The following is a 24697-nucleotide window of genomic DNA, read 5'->3' as shown; positions in this document are numbered from 1 at the left end:
TTTTCATGTAAAAAATTTAAAAACAGCTTTTTTTACATAGGAAAGTTGCTACAAAGCAAAAATTTATTCACATTTTATTTCTTTGAGTGTCAAAAAATAATATTAGTTAACCATAGACTTGCAGCATATCTTAAAAAAACTTAAGTTTAAAGGGTCTTTAATAGTTAATTTACCTACCAGTTTGCACAATAATAAATCAAATTTTGGCTACTTGTAAATGGCAACAAAAGAATAAAAAGGCAGACACAATTGTAGCTCATACAAATAATATATTAGTTCAACTTGTAACCCATAATATTATAACATTATTTCTGTGACAGAATATGTATAACAGCAGAGAATTTAGTTCAAAAATAAAACAACATGAATATGGATTATTATTTGAGTAACACTAGCAGCTTAAACATGATATAGAACTGCTGTATTTTTAAACATTTCTTAAAATTATAAATAGTAATGATTGGTTTCAATCCTTTTAAACTGCAAGAAATTATATTAAAATGTAAATAAAAGATAACCTGATTATTTTTTAGAACAAAGTACTTTTAACATTGAAAATTATTAATGAAAATGTGAAGTGTTGAAGTATACTAGATTATTATTATGGACCAAATATGGGTAAAATAAATAGTTAATATTTGTATAGTTACATTGCTGTAGGAATTGCCAAAATTTTACAATATTTCGCAACCTTATTTAGCGATACAAAAATTTAAAAAAAAATCCTTTTTATCGTGAATATTAAAACATTGCTTACCTTCTAATTCCCTAATTTAATAAAACCCCGTTAAGATATCAACAAACACATTTAGGTTATTCTATATAAATTAATATTAAGTGTAACTTGGCTCTGTATAATAAACATTGAGAACATTTTCTGAGGCAGGGTAAAAAATCAGTGTTTTTTGGTTGTAAAGTTGCAGGTTTTGCTACACATATACTCAGTTATATTAAAAACAAAATGGGGCAACTCGTAATTTTCCCTAAATTCCTTTAGAAATATTTTCAACCCCTCACCCAAAAACTTTCAATAACGACAAGTTTATTAAAAAATGGCCGGCATAAATGTCTTTGTTACATCACAAATATTTACTCCTTGTGTCCCCCTTCACCTTCAGGTTTCCCCATTATTCCTGGGGCTGGGGACTGCCGGTTAATTGTGGGTGAAGCCGATGATGTGCGACCAGGCATGCTATTCGGGAGCACAAGAGCCCCACCCAGTGATGAAGGTGGAAGTCGGTTGCTATGGATACCCTCAAGAGGGCCGACATCTGGGGCTGAGGGGGGTCCAGGGGGGACTCCAACTGGAGGCATGACCCCATAGCGATACGTGGCGCCATTAGTTTCAGGGTGAGACCCGATAGTGGGTTGAGCAGGGATGACAGGGGGCGCATGGGACTCAAGACCCCATTGTTGGGGTGGGTGACCGATAGCCGGAGAGGGACCAACAGATGAGGGAAAATATTCCTTGTTCACGCAGTTACGAAGACTATCAGGAATACGACCTTGCATGGGTTACAAATAGTTAATAAATTTAACCCCTTTTTAATTTATTAACACTTAAATATTTTAAGGAATTTAGCATAAGTTTAAGTTTTAAAAATCAATTAAATTAGCTAAAAACTACTATTCCAGCCCTTTATATATGTAAAGTAATTGAATAAGTGGAAAAATTAAACATATTTAGATTAATTTTTAACATTTAAAGAGTAAAAAACTTTATTCAACAAAATAATAAATTTTAACAACCAACGTTGTTTACTTTGCATTAATATTTAACTTAGAAATTGGAAATTACCTGTGATAGCTTTTCTTATTTCAGCAGCTGCAGATTCACGAAGTTCAGAACAACTTTGCTCGCTATACCAAGCTGAGTGTGGAGATATGATAAGGTTTGGGGCATCTCTTAATGGTGAGTTGGCGTACGAGAATGGTTCATTTGCCTATTAAAAATTGGTTTAAATATGGTCTCAAATTTGCCAAATACTATCAACTTTAAAATTAAGAAGTTTTAACCAAAAAAAACAGTACAAAAAAATTAAAATAGTTTTCATTGTAAAAATACAATAATAATACTTATTTAAATTTTAAAAGAAATTTTTCTTTCTATTACCTGTACATCTAGTGCTGCACCTCTCAGTCTTCCATCTTTCAGAGCACTTGCAACTGCTTGTTCATCAACCAGGGCCCCTCTTGCAGTGTTAACAAAGAAAGCTCCCTGCCTCATCTGTTTGATGGTAAAATCATTGATTAAATGGTGGTTGTGTTCATTCAGGTTACAGTGAAGAGTAATGCAGTCACTCTGGTATAAAAGATCCTAGGAAAAACAAACAGTTTAAATTTTTTTAAGCTTTCTTGGATATTTACATATAAGAAATTTTAATAAAAAAAGACTGGTAAAAACAGTTGAAATTAGGGTTATTTTTATATACATTGAATCACATTTAGAATTATTAATTTAAATTTTAAAAATATATTAAATTATGTTTAGTAGAATAACAACCTACAATATACACACTATACCTTATTTCGAAACTTGTAAAAAAATCAAAACTGGTTTAAATATTAGACTTTACACTTAAAATTTTATTTAAAATACCTGCAACGTCCCAACTCTTGTAAATCCCAGAGCTCGACCGATACCATCCGATAGATAAGGATCATAAAACAAAATATTAAATCCAAACGCTTTTGCCCTTTGAGCCACAGCTGTGCCAATTCGGCCTTAAACAGAAAGTTAATAATTTAACATTGACATACAAATATGTGTATGTATTATGTATTAGGACGAATAAATTACTGTATTTTTTCTTAAGATTTTTCACTAAAAATGAAATTTTAAAGTTGTTGTATTTTTAATGCAAATTAATCGGTAAATCAAAAACCTTAAAGTTAAAGTTTTCTAAAAAAGTGAATCACAAGATTATATCCTAAATATTGTTAATAATCTATTACAATTATAGACCCTAAATTGAACCACATTGCTTATTTGCATATAGGCTATTCAAAAAAAATAAATATAACATATCCAAAAGCAATGTAAGTATATATATACTTTTTTACTAGTTTCGTAAACAGGTAATAATATAGGGGCTTTAAGATTCAAGCCATAATAATGAAAATTTGAACAAAAATTTACCTAATCCAATAATGCCAAGACTGTCTCCACGAATTCTTGTTGCTCCTGTTGCTAGATCTCGAATATTTTCAGCACTCTGAGGTCGGCTTCCTTCCTTTACAGCAATATGTAGAAAGGTTAACCGACGATACAAGTTTAAAATGTGACAAATTGTGGTATCTGCTACTTCTTCAACACAGGCAGATGGAACATTGCAAACAGCTATGCCTGAGAAACAAAAAACAAAGTGTTACAAAAACACAAAACAACCATAAGTTATTTAAAATAAAGCTGTGGAAAAAAAGTAATCTGCTATGAGCACATGTATACGCAAGCAAAAAGTCTTCCTAAAAATGCCCTTGTTAAAATTTATTAATTATGCTATTTTTAATATTTTTATTAATCTTATATATATATACCTAATATCTGTTAGATTAGTTTTATATTGAAATATATATATCCATTTTTAGTTTATTTCTTAATGCTATATAGTAGGCTTAAATGCAAACACAGTTTAATTAATATCAAAGACGGTGTATTAAAATTAGATTGCTAAAGGCTATTTTAAGATTATTTTTTTAATTTCAAACATTATTCAATCAGGAAGTATAATTGTATCATTCTAATTTGTTTTTAGGTTTAGTTCTGAATGCCTAAGGCAAGTAATATTGCAAGTGAGGACTGTTTACAAAATACTAACCAGCAAGATTGTGTCATACGTAAACAAAAAAAATCATTTTTTTAGGCAAACTAAAAGCATGAAGCCCGGGCAAGCAAAACAACAAAACTTAATAGCAATATTAATATAAAAAAGCCTTATAATTAGGAAGGAGAACCAATAAATATTTAATCAATACCACATTAGGTTATAAAAATAAATTTGAAATAGATCTTACCCATTTCAGCAGCCGCTTTAATATCAATATTATCAAATCCTGCTCCTATCCGAACAACTATTTTTAACGCTTTAAATTTTTCTAAGTCTTCTCTTGTTAAAGTAATGCTGTGGTACAATAACGCCCCAACTGCTTCATTTAATACCTAAAAATTCAAAAGTAGTAAGATATTTAAGTATAGATGTATCTATTAAATGTTGTTATTATTAATCTCAGTATTCCAAGTTTTTTTCCAGTATTATAGAACCTTATTATAAGTGAAGTTTTTTATAACATAAATAGCTTTATCTTTGTTTAAACAACAAAAAGTTTACAATACTAGAAAATTAAATTTCAAAAAATCTAGGCTAAAATTACAAACCAAATATTTAAAAACGTAGCAAGAAATTTCAGAATCTTAAAAGTTTCACCTTTTCATGAATTTCTTGGGTTGATTGGGCATCACAGAAGGCAACAGTGGCAATGTCCTTGAGTATCGGCATCTCCACACTACAATCCCTTCCATCTAATAATGCTACAAGAGGCCTGCCTCCTGCCATCTTCATTAAACTTTTGACTTTTTAACAAATACTTAGCAGAATACTGATCCTAAACAGAAATTTTAAAAATTATGTCTTTTAAATTTAAAAAAATAAGCCTTATAAATTGTCAATTAATACAAAGATACTAAATTTTAACAAGCTAAATATACTTTGCATTGCTTTTTTTTTACTAATATATTTGATTTCTAAAAATGCTTGGCACATGTTGTATCAGTAGTACTAAAGGAAGTGTGGTAAATTGCAAAAATTCCATTTCCTATAACAATCTGACTATGTTTGTTTATAACAAATCCACTTATTTTGATTTACAAATATGTATACAAATCAATTTTTACCACTTTTTAAAAGAAAATTATTATATTAAATTGTCTCAACCTGGTGCTATAGCAAAATAATTAGCATTATTTAACAAAACTGGTTCTACAAGTATGATTGTAAATTTGACAGTTATACGAAATTGTACCCCTAAAAAATTCCTAAAATTTCATAATTATCATGAGAATAATGTTATGTTATAGATTTCAAAATCCACCATGATATCCAACAATTGATATTTGCCTTAATTTAATTTTGTTAATAAGTAACTACCAGTAAAGTATAAGACAAATGTGTTGTGTGTACATATTACTAAAAGTAAAATGCGATGGCACAGCACAAGTTAAATTTAATTGCACTTTTTTTATAATTTTTTAAACTCCTAATATAACTTTAATTCAAACTTTGTTTTCAAAAGCAAATAAAATAATTTTCTGAACACATTTAACCTTCATCTTTAAATACTTATAAAAGCCCTAAAAATGAAATATCAATATTTTAGGTTTTTCCATTATAAATCACATTTCCTGCCAAACAAAATCCTACATACAATATTTAAAAAATGTTATTATATTGTCTACATTCAGACATTATGTTTATATTAGCAAATTAGCTGAATAGGGCATTAGTTCATTTATTTATAATAAATGTCATGTCTGCAAGTGTATTGTAAGAATTTTGCTTTGCCACCATTTAAAGAATAAAATACCACCAGACATTTAGAATGAAATTTAGGAAAACCGCCAAATACTCTTCCATGAACTGGCATGACTTTCCGATGCTAACTGACTAGCCAAACTGCCCAAATAATATTATAATAAAACAATTTAAACTAACGCAAAAGTGTTTACTTGAAAGTTTAAAATATTTTTAGGTATTCTATTTTGTTTTTAAATTATTCTCAATGTTTTAAAACAAAATAATGAGCGAATAACACACTACAGCGAGTTGTCGTACAGTCGTCTGCAAAACACGCCACAAAACAATTGCTTTTTTCTAAATAGAGGATAAATTAAATTTACACTTTTTTTAAATTTTTAAAAACATTTATATTAGTTGAATATTATATTTAATACCAAAAAATAACTTAAAACTATCCCTAACAAGTAACACTACTTATAAATAAGTATTAATCTAATATTTAATCTTTACAAAAAAACAATAATTTATTTTTACTATTTTTTTTTTATTCTATAAAAATAAGAATGGTTTACAACAGAAATAAAGAACTTTAATATATATTTATTCTTTTAAACTATATAAGTATATAGCAGCTGCAATATTTGCTTTAATTGCTTTATAACAGATGTTTTTAAACAAGCAGTATAGTACATTAAGGTTTTTAAATATTTAGTTAACATCGATTTAAAGAAAAAAATTGAGATATGGCAGATATAACAGTAAAAAATTAACTTTACCTTTTAAATTTATTGCCAGATTGCCGAACAAATATATACAAATAAGACATCTTAAAAATTAACAAAAAAAAACAATAAAAACATTTTGAAGAAAATAAAACAAAAAATTTTACAGTGTATATACAGTACAAAACTGACTATAAAATTTAATAAACTAAAAACTACATAAAAATTGTGAATAAAAGTGTTTTAGAAACTTGTACTTGATTGCTTTTTTGCTTCCAATCTTTTTTCTTCTCGTTCATCTTCAAGCACAGAATCCAAATACTTTGCTACTGGCTGGTAACCGAACAGTTTAAATATTATTTTAAAACAATAAATTACTAGCAATTAATAGTCTATTAAATAACCGTAAACATAGGAGTTAAAAAGTTCAAATTAAAAAAAAAATAACGAACTAATATTCAATATATGAATTAATTAAATTTATATTTTAATCAGGTTTTATTAATTTTTTATACCCTTCTATCAAAAGCTTGAGCCATTTCCAGAGCAGATTTTCCATGCTATATAAATTACAAAAAAAAAAAATTTAAACAAAACTACAATTTTTTAGTACAGTGCTTCAAATAAGAACTGAAAAGAATCTGTCTTTTTTTTGTATATATCGTTATCCTCAATGTGGGAAAGTCAAATGCGCGACTTAAACATAAAGTAACATCAGTTACTCCGACCCAGTCTCAAGTTGCCCGTGGCAGTTAGGGATATTATTGATTATAATTGCCCGGTAATTATGCTGCTAATTAAGTGCTGGCTCAGCAGGAGTTTACACCGTTTATAGCGCCTTACTCAAGGGCGTTACAGCATGATATCAGTGGGGATTGAACCAAGTATTCTTACCGCTGCCGGTTTTATGGCCCAGTTATGTCATTGTAGGTCTAATAGTTTTTATGATTATTAATTAATAATAAAATCTTACACCGCTTCTAGCTTCCACTTCTGCACCATGTTCTACCAATGTTTCCACCAAACTTAAATGTCCGTTTAACGAAGCTATCATTAATGCTGATTTGCCATCACTAAAAACATTTATTTGTTTAAAAATTAAAAATTTAAAAGTTTTGTTTGTAAGTATTTATAAACTTTAAATAGTGAGAAAAAAAATACGGTTTAACTTACTGATCTCTAGCATTAACTGAAGCTCCACCATTAATGAGAATCTCAGCAACTTGGGAATTCCCTGTTACTGCTGCGCATCTCATTAAAGGAGTCCAACCAGAACTGGTGTCTTGCATGTTAACCTGTAATTTAAACATTTACAAAACTTAAAACTTAAAAAAAATAATTTAAAAAATCCAAATAAAAAAGTATTACAAAATTTTTAATAATTTACTAAAAAGTTTTTTAAAAAAACTTTAATGCTTTTTAAAGGACATTTGGAAAATATATACTTACAGGTGCTCCTTCATTAACCATGTAGTTGATTAGGTCCACATTAGCCCCATCAATTGCCCAATGTAGTGGGGTGCTTCCCCCTTTATCACAGCTATCCCAAGGTGCCCCTGCTTCATACAGCTTCTTCACAATATCAATATGGCCAGCATAACAGGCAAGCATTACGCTTAAAATGAAAAGCAATTTTTGACGTCGAAAACAATAATAAAATAACAAATACTAAGAAACAATATTTAAAGAGTGTATTACAAACCAAAAGACCTTTTCAAAGGGTACAATGTGTATTGATATTTATACCAATATAACAAAAGAATTTATATAATCCTTTAACAATAAATCCCCTTAGGGAGTATTTTTTACAATAGAAAAGTATTATTTAAAAAAATAACTTTTGTACCTGTTTTTGCCGCTGCTGTTTAAAGCATTCACGTCAGCATGAAGATCCAATAACATTTCAACAACCCTAAAAAAATATAAAAATTTAAGAATAAAGTTTTCCATTAATCATGAGTTTAATATAAAGCCAGTAATGATTTAACTTACCCTAGATTCCCTTTCTGAGCTGCATTCATTAAGGGGGTAAATCCAATTTTGTCATTAACATCAATGTTAATATGCCTGAAAAAAAAGGACTATATATAAAAAGTAATTTTTAAGTAAATCTTTATACAAAACCGCCTAACATACAATTAATAACAATAAATATTGAAAAAAGTATATTATAAAAAGAATTGTAGCAAATATAAAAAGAATATTTTTTACCCTGTTGCAAGTATTTTTGACAACAATTCAAGATCTCCTTTTAAAGCAGCTCGGTGTAAATGTTCACTATTGTAAGGTTCATCTAAAATAAGTTACAAAAAATTATTACAAATTTTATAACATTAAGTTCAATAACAAAAATCATGTGTCTTAAAAAGTACCTGAACAAGAAAAATTTTGTGGTGAATTTTAGATATTTTATACAACAAAAATGTGCCTTTTTCTATTAAATAGTCAATTTTTAACATTTACAAGTTAAGAAAAAATACCTGTAGTGCAGACAGTTATTGAAGGACTTAATGTAACATCACCATCACTTGTGCTCACTTTTAAACGGTATTTATAAGCTTGTAATGGATCTAATCCCTCTACTTTATAAGATTCAGCATAACCACTAAATTAAAATTATTTATTAATAAATTTTCAAAAACAAATGTCTTTGTTTTAAGTTTTTTATTTTGTATATACATTATTATTGAAAACAAGATTTAAACAGCAAATTTGTTTTTAAAATAAATTAATATTTACAAAGTTGGAATACTATTAAATAATTCACATGTAAACTGTTGAATATTCTTTCGTCTTTTTGTCTTCTTCCAACAAGGTAAATTTAAACCTAAAAACACACAAAACATCATAGGTCAGTGTAAGTCATTAATAATTAAGCACCTGAACACACTAAAGAAACTATCAGGCCAAATAAATAAGCAGTGTTAAATCATTGTTAAAAAATTTAACTTTATGTTTTAAAAAACTAGATAATAATACTTTAATTACAACAATACAATATGTTGCTTATGACTAATACATAAAAGGTGTAAACAAGCAATTGTCAATAGATTAAGTAAAGTGTAAGGGTCTTAACATAAAGGGTATAATCTTTTGATCCTTTAAGACTACTCCAAAAAAACAAAAAATAAAATACAACACCAACAATTTTGCTGTGTTAATGTGCAAAATAAAAATAGTATTTTAATAAACTTGTTCTAAGATATAAACATCTAACTATAAAGAAATATAATTCACCTTTTATCCCCCTTAGGCGGTCCTGCATCTAAGTTCTCCCAAAATAATTCAATACTGTGATGGTCAACCTTCCCTGCTGCTGGAGGGTTAGGCACATTAAGTTGAATTACATCTAAAAAATAAAATATATCATGTAAAAATATTGCTTAACAAGGGGGTTTTACACAGATATATTTTTAAATAAAACCAATCATAATATAAAACAAAGACTTAACCTAAAATAGTGTTACACAACATTGTTCAAAAATTTTAATTTTAGTACTTTTTATAGCTTACAGACATTATTAAAAAACAATAGTTTAAACCTAATATTTTAATAGTATTTAACGTACTACATAGTTGTAACATTCCTTATATAATTTCTATATTTTATTTGTACCTTGTATATGACCATTAGTCCGGGATGATGAAGAATTTTCGTGCAAACGTTGATTAGATTTCGATAATCTTTGCAGCATCTTTAAAATTAAAAAAAAAAGACTTTTGCTAGTCTTTAGAACCGCGCAATCTATCTTACTTATCTGCAACAATGATGCGAAAATACATTAAATTTTAACAAAAGACAGCTTTTCTTAGATTCTTAGCTATCAGGCTGTATCAATAATAGAAATAATAGCTACGGTCTGGTAAAGTTTATTAAAACGACGATCAAGAAATGTCAATAGAAACGAGAGCTGTTATGAAAAATAATAAAGAGAAAAAAGATTCTTTTTTCTATTGTGTCTCTCATATTTTTAGAGGGTTTGCCGCAACTTCCAATAATAATTTCAGTTGCAAATTAAAAGTTTTAGGTAAAGTTTAGTTATTGTTTTAATACGTAATAAATAATAATGTAAAATAAATTTCATGTTAGTTTGTTAATTAATGCTATTTTCAACCATATACTTAACAGAGATATAGAATCATTTGTAGGTATTATGCTTGGGTAAATTTTTTTATTTTTTAACGAAAATTTTGGAAATGAAGAAACTCATTTTATTTTTCTTATTTTTTGGAATGGTTTTTGGCCAAGATTGTCGATGTCCTGAAAGCTGTTTACAGGTAGCTTAATATTTATAGATACTATTTCATTCGAATCTGTAGTTGGTAGTTATCAAATAGTAAAATCAATTTTAATTAATTACACGCAAAAATAAAATAGACGATTACATTTAAATTTTTTTTTAAAGAAACCATATTTAACATTTTCTAGGAGCGATGTAAACTTCCACAGTTAAAAGCCAGAGACTTTTGCAATTGTTGTGATATTTGCTTGGGAGTGGAAGGAGATGTTTGTGGAGGAAGACTAGGAAGAGGATGTGCAATCTCTGGACACAAATATGGATTTGAATGCATAAAAGGTTTTGGCTTTAATTTGTAGTTAAAGCTGCACCATTTTCTTAAGAATGTTATCTTTAATTTACTTTAACAGATATATTTTTGAAAGCTCTTCAATAACTACAAATGCAAGGTTTTAAAGAACCTTTTTTGCTTTTTGTCTGACTGTTAAATCTTCTGTTAAAAAACCATCAGTTAATAATTATTAAAATTCATCTTATTTGTTAGATGATATAACTGATGAAAACTCGTATGGTGAATGTAAATGTAAACATCCAAAGAAGGGACCATTCTGTGGACAAGATGGAATTACTTACAAAACAAAATGTGATTTACGTCTGGCCTCCTGGATTCGAACCCAACAAAACCAATCAAAGTTGGAAAGTGTCTACAAGGGGGAATGTGAAATTGGTAGGTTTTGTTTTTACTAGTATTAATATTTTCGTTTTATTCAATTTTTTAGTCTAGTTTTACAGACATTTTGGAATTGTTATGTGGTGTTATTTGATAGTCCAATACAGTCTGTGTGCTTTAAAACAATGCTTAAAACAAAATTTGGTTGGTTTAACAACATGTTATTAAACAAAAAAAATCTATTTCAATTGAATTCATAAAAGAATAAATGTATCAAAATAAATTGTAATTCACAATTTAAAATAAAAAAAATACAAAAAAAATGTATTGTAATAAAATCACACAATAGGTAATAATTCAATATTAAATTTTAAATCATTTTTAACAAGCTATTTAACTACTGTCTGTTTTTACACAATACCCCTCTGTTTGAAAATTGGTTTTAAATTGTTATGAAATCGGTTCGAGCCTGTGGTTTGGGCCAGACATGTCTGAAAACTCCTTCTTGGTTTCCTGTTACAACACCAGAAGTTTATAAAATCATAAACTCCCACTCTCTCTTATCTCTATCCAATGTTTACATAACATGGAAAATTATTTTGTAAACTGAAGATATTTTCAAACATAAAAACCACTTAACCAGCAGTATTTATTTAATGTTGAATATGTTTTATTTTAAAAGATTATTAAAATGTTTTGCAATATTAAGTTAAGAGAATACCTTTTTTAGCAACATTTTTGGGGATTTGTGGTTAGTTTTTGTTATTTTTTCAGCTCCGAAACTGACGATACATCCAACCAATGTTATGAACAAGACTGGTGGAACTGCATACCTTGCATGCGAGGCGCATGGGATACCAACACCACATATTTCGTTCCGCAAAGTAAGTAAACTAATAATTTGGCACAAAATATACCTTTATATTGCTAATATATGGCTTTAACATGTCTTTAAAATAATCTTATTTATTTCAAAAATTATAATTTAATAAATAAACCTTTCTCAATAGGCCTATGAATATTTATTTTTTATATACTTTCTGTTTTATGTTTACATAGTTCATATTTTATATGTTTTAATAATGTTTAATTAAACACAGCTCACAGTTAAAGATGGTATGGATGAGTACTATGAAGAAATGCCGTCAGATAGAGCAAATATGGCTGTTCAAATAAGGGGAGGCCCTGATAAGAATAAGATATCAGCTTGGGTTTTGGTAAGTGCTATATTAAGTTGCTCTTATACTGTCAGAATATTGATAACAAGGATTTTTGTGTGTTTGGTTATCTGCTCACAGTTATTAAAAAATGTTGGATGTGCTAGCAACAAAACCCTTTGCTTTTTATTATTTTGAAATATATAAAATTTTTGACTTTTGTAAAATTTTTGGGTTTTAACTTTATCTTTATATAAAAATGCAATACTTTTTAAGGTGGATCCTATAACAGAACCGGATCAAGGAATTTACGAATGTTTAGCTTCAAACGTCCAAGGCTCAATTTCTGGTTTAGGAAAGCTTCAAATTTTACATTAATTTCACTTATCAACACAATACCTTACTGCACAAACATTTTATTGACTCAAATGGTGCTATTTACACTGCTCTTCTATAATACTTATATTAACATTCAGCATAGTCTTTGTACATAGATTTGTAAATATTAATTGTGAAATCATTTTGGCCATATATGTAAATCAAATCTAAGAATATTCTAATAGTAGATAACCATTTTCTGTAATTTTTCAAATTTATAATTTTTGTATTTTTATAATTTGAATTTTTATTCCCACGTTAAGTCAATTGACATCCTATTATTGTATTTTTTAATCTAATCAGAGCCTTCGCAGTATTATAATGCGTAGACAATTAACACTTTCTAATAATCTTTGTACATATAACTTCACATTTGTACATATAACTACTAGGTTTTAGGAACTAACAAACAGCAAATGTAGTCTCATGACAATTCTGACATGACAAATATTGATTTTTAACAACTTAATTGTTACCTTTTTCTTAATTATAGTAGAACCACTAATAGATTTACTAACATTGCGAGCTGGAGGACCAAAATAACTTCTTAGTTTTTAGTGGTTTTTAACATTTTTTTTACGCAATTTTTACTTTTTGTTTAAATGACCAAAATTTTGATACGTTTTTTTTTTTAGTTTAAAATATTTATGCTTATTAATTTTGAAAGCTTAAATAAAGGCTCTAATAATGATAAAGAACTAAAAATTTGTTGAAATATTCCAAATTTTTTGTATCTGTTTTTTTTTTGTATAACTGTAATCACATATTGTTTATATTCCATATTTTTCACGCTTTTATAACCGTGCACATATTTATATTGTAATCATTAGACTTAACAAGTCCTATAAAGCAGTGGTTCCGCAATTGCAGTATCTGTTCACCTTTTCCATTTCTCATTTGTTGCCATTATCAAAATTTATCAAATTTACTAACTTTAGAACCCAAATTTACCTGTATATGATTCTCTCTTTATCTTGTATATATTAATCTAATTATACTGGCAACATAGAGTTAATGGAATATGGTGAAGACCAATTTATGTAATCTTTATATATTCACATAATATACTCTAATATTAAATATATTAACATGCAGTCATTATTCTATGTATAGCTAACCTATGTACTAATATTAATACATTTTCTTCGGTACAATGTATATCATAAAAATTGCTTGCAAAAAGTGCTAATTTTGTTGTTAAACTGTATATAATACGTCAAAGCTGTCTGTGCACAATATATTCAAATTAAAAAAAGGTTTTGTGTTTTTTTTTGGTTATATGTCCAATGAACATAGATTTTTTTTAGGGAATTAATATATTATTTCAATGGAATAAATGACAGGTTTATTTTTTTAGTATTTACCTCATTGAATTCTGCTTAAAAACAGTTGATCAAATGTATATTAAATGAAACGAAAGAATCGTATGAGTGAAACTCGAATCCCCACTCTTTCAAAATACATTTATTACATGCTATCCATTCGATATACATTTGACTCGTATATTTTTTAAGTGCTGTAAAAATGGGCTTATAACTAATATTAAATTCTCACATTTTAAATTACAAGCATTAATTCCTTTAAAATTTAAATAAAAAACAGGCTGTAAGGTTTTTTAGTGTACTTTAGGTTGTACATTGAATTTTTAATTATGACATTGTTATAAACCAAACTAATCATAATTTTTAGGCTGAGAATTATTTTTGCAGCAATAAAGTTGTCAAATCATCTGCAAAACTTAGAAAATAACGGTTTAATTTAAAACCTTTTTAATTAAAGTAACTACCTATGTTAAACTTATCCTTAAACTATGTCAGCTTTATATATTTATATAACAAACAAATTTATTTACGTTTTTGTAATTTATTGAATTTATCGCTTTCCACCCACACGTGGAGCAGCAGATCGCACATTTTTAGCAGCCTTAATTTTCGTTTGAGCTGGTTTGCTGGCTTTGTTTGCCCTCTTGGACTGTTCAGCTGTTCTTTTCTTGTCCTTAGCTGCTTTAATTGCTTGTTCTCGAAGAGCCTTCCTAACCTCTGGTTTCTGGTTACGTTTGGCAACAATTTCATTCCATGAAGCACCCTGGACAGCTCGTTGGTACTTCACATTACGTCGGGAACGCTTCTTAACAACTTCTTCCTGTTGTCCCTTCTTGTATTTTCGTCTGTACAAAACGGTCCATGAAATTTTTCGTGGGTTTTTCTTAGCGAGCATAAGGGCCTCGCATTTACTCGACAATAAGTTAAAGCACTTGCCGTCGATGCGGGCGTATCTTTTCCCATGTCCGGGGTATATTTTTAACCCACTAAACTGACACAATTCTGTCCTCATCTTGCACGCCTTACGTTAAAAAGAAAGAGAATCCCCACTCGAAGTCGTGTTTTACCAAAAAAATTCCCCACCGCGTGGCAAGTTTTACTAAAATTATTTTACAAATTTAAGTAGAAATTTAAACTTAAAAACTTCAATTTTAATTCACAACTAATTTTTTATGTAATTAACATTTAGTTTAATAATTATTAAAGGGATTTAGAATGTAAAACATAATCAGCTTTGGCTTGACGATTTAAATTAAATGGCAACTCTGACTACGTTAATCATGTGTTGTTTGTTTGTTTATTATAAATAACGCAAGCTGTACAAATCAATAAATTTCACTTTAGTATAGAAAACTTAAGTCACAAGTCTACAATAAATATTGCTTTCGTGTTGATAAATGAGCTTCCATTAATTAAAATATCGCCGATATACGAACCTGACGAAACCTAATGTTATTTATCAATCGTACAGTTTCAGGCATTTTTACTCTAGGTATTAGGTTGTTAGATAAAGTAACAATTAAAAATGATTCACAGCCTATTTATGGTCAACTCCCATCGCGATATTTTCATGGAAAAGCACTGGAAAACGGCAATAAAACGCTCGATTTGTGACTATTTTTTCGACGCAATAGAAAAGGCTTCAAGTCCGGAAGACATTCCTCCAGTCATCAACACTCCTCATCATTATTTGATCAGCATTTACAGAGAACGTCTTTATTTTGTTTCTGTAATTACTAAAGAAGTTCAACCGTTGTTTGTGATTGAGTTTTTACATAGAATCGTCGACACTTTTATCGATTACTTTGAGGACTGCTCGGAGCAAACTATCAAGGAAAACTATGTCGTTGTTTACGAGCTTCTAGAAGAGATGTTGGACAATGGTTACCCACTTGCAACCGAAAGCAACATCCTTAAGGAGCTTATCAAACCTCCAAACATCCTAAGATCTGTTGTGAATACTGTGACAGGAAAAAGTAATGTTGCTGATCAGCTTCCAACTGGACAACTATCCAATATTCCATGGAGAAGAACAGGGGTAAAATATGCGAGTAATGAAGCCTACTTTGATATGACTGAAGAAATTGACGCAATCATCGATCGATCCGGTTCGACAGTTTTTGCAGAGATCCAAGGAAGTATTGATGCAACTGTAAAACTGTCAGGAATGCCAGATTTGACCTTGTCTTTTGTTAACCCAAGGTTACTGGATGATGTTAGTTTCCATCCTTGTGTAAGATATAAAAGATGGGAATCAGAGCGTGTGTTGTCGTTTGTCCCCCCAGATGGTAATTTTAAGCTTTGTTCTTACCATGTTGGGTCACAAGGGATGGTTTCAATCCCAATTTACATCCGACATACTGTCCAGTACGCGGGGTCCGGTGGAAAATTTGAAATAACAGTTGGACCTCGTCATACCTCAGGTAAAATAATAGAAGATCTGACAATCACTGCCAGCATGCCAAAGCAGGTTTTAAACATAAATTTAACCCCAACACAAGGTGAATACACTTTTAATCCAACCAACAAGATAATGAAGTGGAATGTGGGAAAAATACAAGCTGGTAAACCCCCGGTTATTCGTGGGGTTATCACCGTTCAGAGCGGAGTGCCAGCACCAGAAGAGAAACCAACATTGACTGTTAACTTTAAGATTCAACAACTTTCAATCTCTGGGTTAAGGGTGAATCGATTAGATATGTATGGGGAAAAATATAAGCCATTTAAGGGGGTAAAATATATCACAAAAGCGGGGAAATTTCAAGTTAGAACTTGAAACATTCTAGACAATATTAAGCTTGGTGAAAAGTAAAAAAAAATTACTGAAATGACTGTTTAAAATATGTCAGCAATACTTAAGATTGTTTTTTGTTATATTCAATAGGTTTTTGCAATGGTCGGTAAATATTTGTTTTGTTTATTAGCTAAATCTTTTATATGTTACTTGTTATACTTTGTTTGTGTAGATTTAATATTAGTAAATATTGTTTTGTTTTTATGTAGTAAAGTTCACTTAACCAACTGAATTTCAATCTAACTTTTGTAGTTGATATGTTCGTGATATTTGTTTATATTAGATGACATAATAATATATATTTAAACTGTATTTATCATAACAGATAAAGTTCTATTAATAGATTTTGGGCTATATATATATTATATAAGTAATGATACAATGTGATATGCCATTTTGAAAGATTGGATTATGAAAAAAAACAAGACTTCATTTAAGTGGAGATTAAAGAATAAATAAAATGTTTGATGAGGAAATGCAGAACAGGATGTTAGCCATTGTGCTAAGGATACCTGGCATGGTGCTCATTGAAATGCTATACATGGAAAAAGTCTCTTTAAAAAACTGGAACATTTTTCTTGATGATTTTAACAACAGCCCATCCTGGAATATCGATTTTAGTTTGTATCTACTTGCTTGGTCTTTGGTTCTTCTACCGTTGAATGTACTATGGAGTATGTATTGTCACATTATAGCTCTACTTTGTATTTTAGTAAGCCATTACAGTTTGTACCAGTACTTGCAGTGCAATGATACCAATGTTGAAAGCCCTTTACACTATGAACCCTTTCGCGAGAACATTATGTATGATTCTTGGTACAAATGCATATTCTCCAAAAGTGAATTGGTGGTTAATATAATGTTACAGCAATTTGCATTGGGCCTTGCTAGTTCTCTGCTGTTACAAACAAACTGGAAAAAAGTTCCATTGTTCCTTGTGCCATTGCTGCCTTGGATAGCTTTAATATTTCAAACTGAATACTTTTTAGTCAGTTTTAAGTTTTCATATATAATGACAATACTAAGCATTGTTTTTTACATTGCTGAAAAAACTAAATCGATCCTCCGGTTTATAAATACTAAACTTAAAAAGATTAAGTTTACGATTTATAGGTTTGGTTGGGTTGGGTTATTGGAATGGGCAAAAGATGAATACAGTATTCAATACCTATTAGTCACTTGCTGGACATTAAGATATGTTGTGCAGTTCTGTGCCAATATTTATCAAAAGTTCAACTTTGATAAATTCCATGAATCGATTTTTCTTAATCTCGATTTAGAAGTCGACAATTTATCAGCAGAATTGTTTTTATTTTTTCTATTTTTCACAACTGTTGCTCAGTGTCTCACTACAACTGTCAACTTGTTTGGTCTTGTATGTATTGTAAAGGATGTGGTTCGATTTCAGTATTTTATTATTAGGTAAAAAAAGATTACAATTCTTATTTTAAACTAGACTTATACAACATAGAATATTGTGTATGTGTTATTTATATAAAATTGATTTAAACATTTTTATACTATTTCTAGATCATGGTTGCACTGGTCTTTTTCAAACCACCCCCCTGACACTGTGAGTGGACCATTAACTGGTAAGTTTGATATAAAATTACCTTTTCAACAAAGTAAAATATGGTGTATAATTTTGTAACTAATGCAATTAATTAAATTTTTTAAAATCAGCAAAATAAAATTATGTTGTTAATAAAAATTATATATTTAACTACCATGGTTAAACACAGTAGCTACCATTTGCTTAACATCATTAAACCTCTATGTTTGTAGGTGCAATTGATGGAGTAACTTTGCTGATAATGACACTTTACACTGATACTTTAAATGTGAACCTAGAAGCAAGGTTCACTCTTCTAATGTATATTCTACTAACTATTGCTTCATCACAAGTAAGCAGTTTTAAAATATATAGTGGACCTTATTAATAACTATATCCACGTTTAAGTACTGTATGTTAAATGGCTCTTTGAAAAGGCTAGATTAGGTCTTTATATATATATACTTCAAATAATAATGGCTTTTATATAAGTATTAGTATTCTAAATTTCTGTATTTAACAACTATGATGTCCACAGTATTGATATTTCAGTAACACTCAGTATTTTATATGTAGTTTCAAAGTATTTTCAATATTGTCGACCCCATATTAATGACACTAGCCACAGCTCATAACGGCTCTTTTTGGAAACATCTAAGAACGGTTTCATTTGCTTTACTTTTGCTGCTGGTATCTGGGCTCTTGTCATATTTTTCATTCTTTACAATGCGGTAAGGAAATAAATTTATATACTATAGTTTTATATTTGGGTTAGCTAATTTAAAATTAGTGTTAAATTTTTTTATATTACATTTTCTCAGGTCAACATTTTGGGTTTTTATTATTGCTTACAATTACGTGAACACATTTTCCTTAATGCTTGGATCACTTTGCATCTACTGTGTACTTATGATAGACTACATGACGTTGAGGGATTGGAACCAAGTAGATTTAGACGATGTAATGTTTTATATTAGAGGGGCATGTAGGGCAGTTGAGTTTTGTGTTACACTAGCAATGTGTGGATATATTATGATGACTTTCTATGTTGAAATGACAAGTAAAGCCGGTAAGACGATATTTTGTAAATATAACAGAGATTAAGTGAACAAAATTAGCCTAATTGTGCTGGAAGATATTTAAAATGCAAAAAGGACCTACTTTTTAGACCTTAGTATTTATAATGTATATTACTGTATGTAACCTGAAGCATGAATATTACATTGCTTGTTAATTCTATTCTCACAGGAATTGTAATGTTAGCTGTATATACTTACTACTGTGTGGTACAAAGGGGAGGGAAAGGATGGAAAATCTGGCATATGAGGAGGCAGGCAGCAAATAAAGTGAGGTCACTTCAACTAGCTACACAAAAAGAATTAGAGCAAAAATCTGAAGATCTATGTCCGATCTGTTATCAAGTATGTAAAGAGAAAAAATAATAATTTAAATTTTTATATGTAAAGAAAAAATATTATATTCTAGTTAAATATGGTAGTAAATATACTTTCTTAATAATTTTTATTTCAGAATATGGAGACCAATGTACGTATAATGCATTGCGGCCATTTTTTTCATGAGCACTGCCTTAAAAAATGGTTTTACATTCAAGATAAATGCCCGATGTGTTATGCGGAGTTTAAGCATGTAGTACAAGCACCAACCACTAAGAATGAACAAGGTAGTGGAGATGCTAGCAATAGTAATACAAAAGAAAATAAAAAATCTTAATTAATAAATAATACATTTGTTTTATATTTTAATTTTGTGAAATTTACCTATTTATAAGAATTATGATTCAATGTAAACTATGTTGATTATGATTTTTTAAACTGCAGTTGATTTTATATTCATATTTATTAGTAATTGAACTTAAGATTGTTTTTCATTTCATTAACTTGGTGGTTTAAATCTAATACAGGATATTGCTAATAAAGCTGATTATTATTTATTAAAATCTTGTTCTATTTAGAATCATATGACAGCATTTAAATTGGTAATAAAGTATTTTTATTATACTCATTTTTAAATTTTTCTTAAAATTTATTTTAATTTTAAGACCAATACAATAAAATCGTTTTAAAAAAAGATTGGCATAAATTTATAAGTTGGCTTAATTTAGGTGCTCAAGCGTAGGTTTTATCTGGGTCACTGTTTTCTGGAGAGAAAACTACCAGAAAGAAAGAGGGAAGGATTTTTGTAGTTACATGTTGTGCACTTGGATAGAAATATTCTTCCATTAAATGTAACTTAACTTCAAGCAAGTTCTTTTCTTGCAAGTCCTGTGTGCTCCAATGCAGATGGGACTTTCAAGATAAATATTTAAAATCTCTCTTAAGTCACCTACCAATTCTCATAGAACACATTGCGCAAAAATCTTATAGAAAAATATTCAAATACGAAATGTTTCCTTTCAGAAATCTCACTAAAAGATCAACCTTTTATATTTTCCAATTCTCTTAGTTTTCCTTAAGAGGAAGATCAACTTGTTTTTGCTCTCTTCCAGGCTGGCTCCATGGATTCAGGTTTCTTATTGCTCCCAATAATCACATGACTGTTTTCATCCTCTGATTCCTCATCAGAACTTCTTTGGAAGATGGTTGTAGGTTGTGTTCTATTGATAACAATTTTCAAAAAAAAAAATATTTTTAACTTTTTCATTAAAATTTCAAAGACACTTTTATTTTAGACCTGGAGCATTTTAATTTTACTTAAATATTATTTAACTTACTTTGCATAAGCATGGGACACCCATTTTGGATCACTTTCAGCAGCTTCTGCATGCCTTAAAATTGATTCTCTTGGATTGCTGTCGTCCACTGTATCTTTGGCAATATTTTTCATAATAAATGAAGCAAGGGTGCTCCCATGTGCCTGGATACGTCCACCAGCACCTATAAACACATTAAAATTGGTTAAAATTGCCTACTAATAAGTATATATACGTATCAATATCATCATAAGGTGATAGGGTTTGTATTTTTAACTAGGCGGTTAGGACAAGTTAGAGCTATTCAAAAATACTGCTTTCCAGGGTTAATAGTGAGGCATTGGTGCAGCTCAAACCCAAAACCTTTTGGATCATAGTCCAATGCAATGACCCCAAGACCCCGTCACTGAAAAAGAGCTATTCATAAATGCTGGGCATAAGTACGAGTAGTGTAGCATTGTGCGGCACGAATTTGAAACCTTTTCACACGTAGTTTAATTGTCATGACAGCTATACCACACTACTAGACAAGGATTAATTTGGAGAACAAATTTAACTTACCCCCTCTTGTGGATAAGGGAGGTTGTGGTTTGTGAGATTTGACTGGATCCTTCCGATCCTTTTCCATTTGTTTCTTTGTGCTTCGTTCTCGATCATCTCGGTACAAGGGCAGTGAATAAGCTAAATAAATAAAAATTAAAGAGAAATTAAAAATATAAAAAGAATTTGCTCCAAAAAATTTTAAAGTTTTAAAATCTTACGTGTTATAATTTTGTGTCTTATGAAGACTTCAGCTTGATTTATTTTCTTTTTCTTCTTCACGACCGACAATTTGGCTCCTCTTATACTTCTCTCTGCATCATACAAAATATTTATATTTCCGTCCGCAGTTCCAGCCATGATTTGGTTGATTTTAGGGTGCCATAAACATCTTATAACACTCTGAAAATATACGAAATATAAGTTATTATTTTATTTTTACAAATCAAAAAATTTAACCTTTTTTTGGGTGTGATGAATTTACTGAGTATCAACTTATTTTAAAAATAAAGTGAGGATAAAAAATTGACTATGAAACTTACAGAAGGTCCGATATTAATTTCGCTAACCACTTCAAGGTCGTTTCGATCAAGAAAAACCAACTTTCCTGGTCCTTGGTTCTTTTTTACTGATATTCCCGTCATTATAAGTCGGTCGTTCGGACTAAATACACAATCTGTCCTACAGAAAAGATTAAAGAAATTTGTAATAATATTTGTTTATCCTCAATGTGAAAAAGTCAACTCCACAACCTAAACATAGAGTAACAGCTGTTAACCCAACCCAGTCTTAAGTTATCTTTAGCAGTTTGAGATATTATTGATTATAATTGCCTGATGATTAAGCTGCTGATTAAGTGCTGGCTCAGCAGGAGTTTATATCATTTCTAGTGCCTTACTCTAGGGCCTTACAGCATAAGGGTAGTGGGCTTAAAACCCAAGGCCTTATGTAGTAAAGCTAAGTGTTTGACCACTACACAATGTTGCCGGTTATATTAAGCCATACACATTTTAAACAAAACCTTACATTGAAAAGTAGTTGACAAGATCTGATGCTGTGGCGACAGGATGTTTAAAGTTTTTTATGTCCCATAACTTAACAGTATCATCTCCACCCCTTGTACATAAGTTAAGGTTATCGTGTGAGAAGGTTATACAAGAAGTATCAGAACCAGAGGTATGGGCATTCCTAAGTAGGTGAGTTGTGTGTACCTAAAAGAAAAAATATGATAGGTTTAATTTACCATAAAATGCAACAGATAAAAATAAGTTCATAATAATGATGCCATTATAGAATAAGGGGGGTTAAATAGTATTTTTATTCTAAAATTCTAGGTTCAATTCAAACTACTGGCATTTTACTACATAATATTTTAGGTTCAAAAAATTTATTGGCAGGCTCATCAAATTTATACATTAACCAGTATTCAATATACTAAACTAGCAATAAAAACGGGATAAAAAGTTAGCCTACAACTGTAATACATTTATATATTGTATAAACTTATTTACCTTCATTCTCTCATCCCATAGTTGTATACTTCCATCATTACAAGCTGCTCCCAATAACTTTCCATCTCTACTGTAACAACACGAGATTGGTTGAGTTCGACGACCAGATTTGTCTTTACATTTACGAATTATCTGTTCAGTAAAATAGTTATTTAGTTAATGACATTGTAATATTAATAAAAGCAGAATGGTAAAAATCAATAAAAGTTGACCTTTGGTTTTTTGCCCTGGTCTTTAACAAGCCAAGTTCTAATTGTCCCGTCGTTTGAACAAGTTAAAAATTCCCCTTTTTCCCTGGGGCTCCAAGCACCATCATTTAACATTGCAGTATGGCCCTTGGTGTTATACATATCATTGAGATACTGGTCCCCTTTAACGCACTCCAGGATCTCATATCCATCTCGGTCGTATATCTTAGCTTGTGAATTTGCAGATACAACAATTATATTTTCCCCTGTTACACTGTATTGTAACTTCATCATCTGATGGCTGTAAAAAACAATAAGTCGTTTAAAAATTGTATATACTAGTTTACTGACATCAAGTACTAGAAGATAACCCACCCCTATGGTCATGATTCTATTTGTCATAATATGGTCACAACTCTTAACTAATGTTTACCAAGATAATTTACCTGCACACCACAAACAGCAGTAATTTTGTGACTCTATAAATATACATATATATCTATATAGTCCTCCAAGTTTTGTTATCTATAGATTTTAAGGCAGTATATTTCTGCAAACACTTACCATTCACATGGTGTTAAATGTCTGAAAGATTGAAGTGATTTGTCCATGCCAGCAAAATCCCAAAACCTCATTTCAAAGTCGTAACCACCTGTCACAAGTCTTGCTCCGGCAGGATCCAGTGCCATGGCAGATACAGGTTTTGTGCCGTGGATTAAGTTAATCTCATGTGTGGCAGGAATTATTGTTTGTGACTAAAAAAAAATTTAAATTGAATAAAAAACATTTAAAAAAAATTATAAATTTATTGGGAGTTTACCTCTTCTTCATCTTCACTCGATTCTTCATCTAAATCTTTTTCTGCATCTGAATTAATGTTGGAATCAGGCTTAGGATCAAGATCAGGAGGCGGAGGCATCGGAGGGCCGATCAAATCTTCTCCATCAGAACTTTAATTAAAAAAATGAAATTTAAAAAAGTAGAAGTTTGTGTCTAAAAAGTGGGTATTTTTAACAAATTATTTTTTACCTTTCATTTATATTATTTTGTGCACTTGAAGATTGGTCCAATGGTTTATCTTCTGCAGTTTCTAATTAAAAATCAACATCACTAAACAACTAATACAAACTAAGAATAAAAATAACAAAAGAAGAAAAAATGAAAGATAAAAAGTTGATTTTTAGGTTGATAAAAATATCACAATCTTTACCTTTGTTTTTCTTAACACGCTCCACCGCATTTCTCCTGGTTTCCTCAAAGATCGCCTGAAGGTCAAAAGTTCGTGCTTTCTTCCCAAATCCTCCAAACCCCATCACTTCTTCCATTGACTTTTCTCCATTTGATCCCATTATGATGTCATGAATCAAATAATTGTTTTGTGATTGATGATTTCTTAAAGTTA

The 24697-nt window shown here is 29.7% G+C and overlaps 7 protein-coding genes across 7 annotated transcripts; 3 read left to right on the top strand and 4 right to left on the bottom strand.

Annotated features, from left to right (window-relative positions):
• Window positions 1-76: 76 nt before the first annotated feature.
• On the bottom strand, window positions 77-4598 carry LOC145746205 (C-terminal-binding protein 1-like). Its single transcript, XM_082564420.1, has 7 exons — window positions 4425-4598; window positions 4015-4159; window positions 3140-3346; window positions 2600-2724; window positions 2114-2317; window positions 1799-1943; window positions 77-1505 (listed from the first exon to the last, which is right to left on the bottom strand). The coding sequence occupies exons 1-7, from the start codon at window positions 4557-4559 to the stop codon at window positions 1090-1092; spliced, it is 1377 nt and encodes a 458-aa protein (XP_082420546.1). The 5' UTR covers window positions 4560-4598; the 3' UTR covers window positions 77-1089.
• Window positions 4599-6196: 1598 nt separating this feature from the next.
• On the bottom strand, window positions 6197-10044 carry LOC145745300 (fibronectin type 3 and ankyrin repeat domains 1 protein-like). The gene is made up of 12 exons (XM_082563336.1): window positions 9852-10044; window positions 9473-9584; window positions 9003-9062; window positions 8716-8840; window positions 8447-8528; window positions 8228-8302; window positions 8082-8147; window positions 7685-7850; window positions 7409-7530; window positions 7209-7308; window positions 6751-6795; window positions 6197-6568 (listed from the first exon to the last, which is right to left on the bottom strand). Exons 1-12 carry the CDS (start codon window positions 9928-9930, stop codon window positions 6479-6481), a joined length of 1122 nt encoding a protein of 373 aa, XP_082419462.1. The 5' UTR covers window positions 9931-10044; the 3' UTR covers window positions 6197-6478.
• A 324-nt stretch (window positions 10045-10368) lies between these two features.
• LOC145745339 (insulin-like growth factor-binding protein-like 1) lies at window positions 10369-13926 on the top strand. The gene is made up of 6 exons (XM_082563387.1): window positions 10369-10513; window positions 10665-10812; window positions 11018-11200; window positions 11918-12027; window positions 12244-12360; window positions 12577-13926. Exons 1-6 carry the CDS (start codon window positions 10433-10435, stop codon window positions 12676-12678), a joined length of 741 nt encoding a protein of 246 aa, XP_082419513.1. The 5' UTR covers window positions 10369-10432; the 3' UTR covers window positions 12679-13926.
• Window positions 13927-14504: 578 nt separating this feature from the next.
• LOC145744758 (large ribosomal subunit protein eL24-like) lies at window positions 14505-15042 on the bottom strand. The gene has a single exon (XM_082562698.1). It carries the CDS (start codon window positions 15010-15012, stop codon window positions 14551-14553), a length of 462 nt encoding a protein of 153 aa, XP_082418824.1. The 5' UTR covers window positions 15013-15042; the 3' UTR covers window positions 14505-14550.
• Window positions 15043-15428: 386 nt separating this feature from the next.
• On the top strand, window positions 15429-16931 carry LOC145746214 (AP-3 complex subunit mu-1-like). Its single transcript, XM_082564433.1, has one exon. It carries the CDS (start codon window positions 15526-15528, stop codon window positions 16774-16776), a length of 1251 nt encoding a protein of 416 aa, XP_082420559.1. The 5' UTR covers window positions 15429-15525; the 3' UTR covers window positions 16777-16931.
• Window positions 16932-17111: 180 nt separating this feature from the next.
• On the top strand, window positions 17112-20326 carry LOC145746212 (RING finger protein 145-like). The gene is made up of 7 exons (XM_082564431.1): window positions 17112-18216; window positions 18325-18386; window positions 18580-18698; window positions 18923-19077; window positions 19168-19415; window positions 19595-19767; window positions 19877-20326. The coding sequence occupies exons 1-7, from the start codon at window positions 17255-17257 to the stop codon at window positions 20075-20077; spliced, it is 1920 nt and encodes a 639-aa protein (XP_082420557.1). The 5' UTR covers window positions 17112-17254; the 3' UTR covers window positions 20078-20326.
• On the bottom strand, window positions 20267-24686 carry LOC145746213 (WD repeat-containing protein 70-like). The gene is made up of 12 exons (XM_082564432.1): window positions 24506-24686; window positions 24325-24385; window positions 24116-24245; window positions 23860-24050; window positions 23320-23596; window positions 23108-23239; window positions 22623-22807; window positions 22139-22277; window positions 21818-21998; window positions 21618-21737; window positions 21078-21240; window positions 20267-20960 (listed from the first exon to the last, which is right to left on the bottom strand). Exons 1-12 carry the CDS (start codon window positions 24642-24644, stop codon window positions 20828-20830), a joined length of 1851 nt encoding a protein of 616 aa, XP_082420558.1. The 5' UTR covers window positions 24645-24686; the 3' UTR covers window positions 20267-20827.
• Window positions 24687-24697: the final 11 nt, after the last annotated feature.

This window comes from Corella eumyota, chromosome 3, assembly GCF_963082875.1.
Source record: "Corella eumyota chromosome 3, kaCorEumy4.1, whole genome shotgun sequence".
NCBI classification, from domain to species: Eukaryota; Metazoa; Chordata; class Ascidiacea; order Phlebobranchia; family Corellidae; genus Corella; species Corella eumyota.
The sequence above is the reverse complement of the archived record's forward strand: the minus strand, read 5'-3'. Positions and strand labels throughout refer to the sequence as shown.

Coding starts and splice junctions, on each gene's coding strand:
- LOC145744758 (XM_082562698.1), bottom strand. CDS start 15,012: ATGAGGACAGAATTGTGTCAGTTTAGTGGGTTAAAAATATACCCCGGA.
- LOC145746212 (XM_082564431.1), top strand. CDS start 17,255: ATGTTTGATGAGGAAATGCAGAACAGGATGTTAGCCATTGTGCTAAGG. Junction 18,387..18,579: donor TGTGAGTGGACCATTAACTG/GTAAGTTTGATA, acceptor CTATGTTTGTAG/GTGCAATTGATGGAGTAACT. Junction 19,768..19,876: donor TATGTCCGATCTGTTATCAA/GTATGTAAAGAG, acceptor TTTTTATTTCAG/AATATGGAGACCAATGTACG.
- LOC145745300 (XM_082563336.1), bottom strand. CDS start 9,930: ATGCTGCAAAGATTATCGAAATCTAATCAACGTTTGCACGAAAATTCT. Junction 9,063..9,472: donor CCGCCTAAGGGGGATAAAAG/GTGAATTATATT, acceptor GTGTGTTTTTAG/GTTTAAATTTACCTTGTTGG. Junction 6,796..7,208: donor AAGTGGAAGCTAGAAGCGGT/GTAAGATTTTAT, acceptor TAATTTATATAG/CATGGAAAATCTGCTCTGGA.
- LOC145745339 (XM_082563387.1), top strand. CDS start 10,433: ATGAAGAAACTCATTTTATTTTTCTTATTTTTTGGAATGGTTTTTGGC. Junction 11,201..11,917: donor CAAGGGGGAATGTGAAATTG/GTAGGTTTTGTT, acceptor TTATTTTTTCAG/CTCCGAAACTGACGATACAT. Junction 12,028..12,243: donor CACATATTTCGTTCCGCAAA/GTAAGTAAACTA, acceptor AATTAAACACAG/CTCACAGTTAAAGATGGTAT.
- LOC145746205 (XM_082564420.1), bottom strand. CDS start 4,559: ATGAAGATGGCAGGAGGCAGGCCTCTTGTAGCATTATTAGATGGAAGG. Junction 2,318..2,599: donor CAAGAGTTGGGACGTTGCAG/GTATTTTAAATA, acceptor TGTTTTTCCTAG/GATCTTTTATACCAGAGTGA. Junction 1,944..2,113: donor GTGCAGCACTAGATGTACAG/GTAATAGAAAGA, acceptor AATTTTTAATAG/GCAAATGAACCATTCTCGTA.
- LOC145746214 (XM_082564433.1), top strand. CDS start 15,526: ATGATTCACAGCCTATTTATGGTCAACTCCCATCGCGATATTTTCATG.
- LOC145746213 (XM_082564432.1), bottom strand. CDS start 24,644: ATGGGATCAAATGGAGAAAAGTCAATGGAAGAAGTGATGGGGTTTGGA. Junction 21,999..22,138: donor AAATTAATATCGGACCTTCT/GTAAGTTTCATA, acceptor GTATATTTTCAG/AGTGTTATAAGATGTTTATG. Junction 20,961..21,077: donor GTGTCCCATGCTTATGCAAA/GTAAGTTAAATA, acceptor TGTTATCAATAG/AACACAACCTACAACCATCT.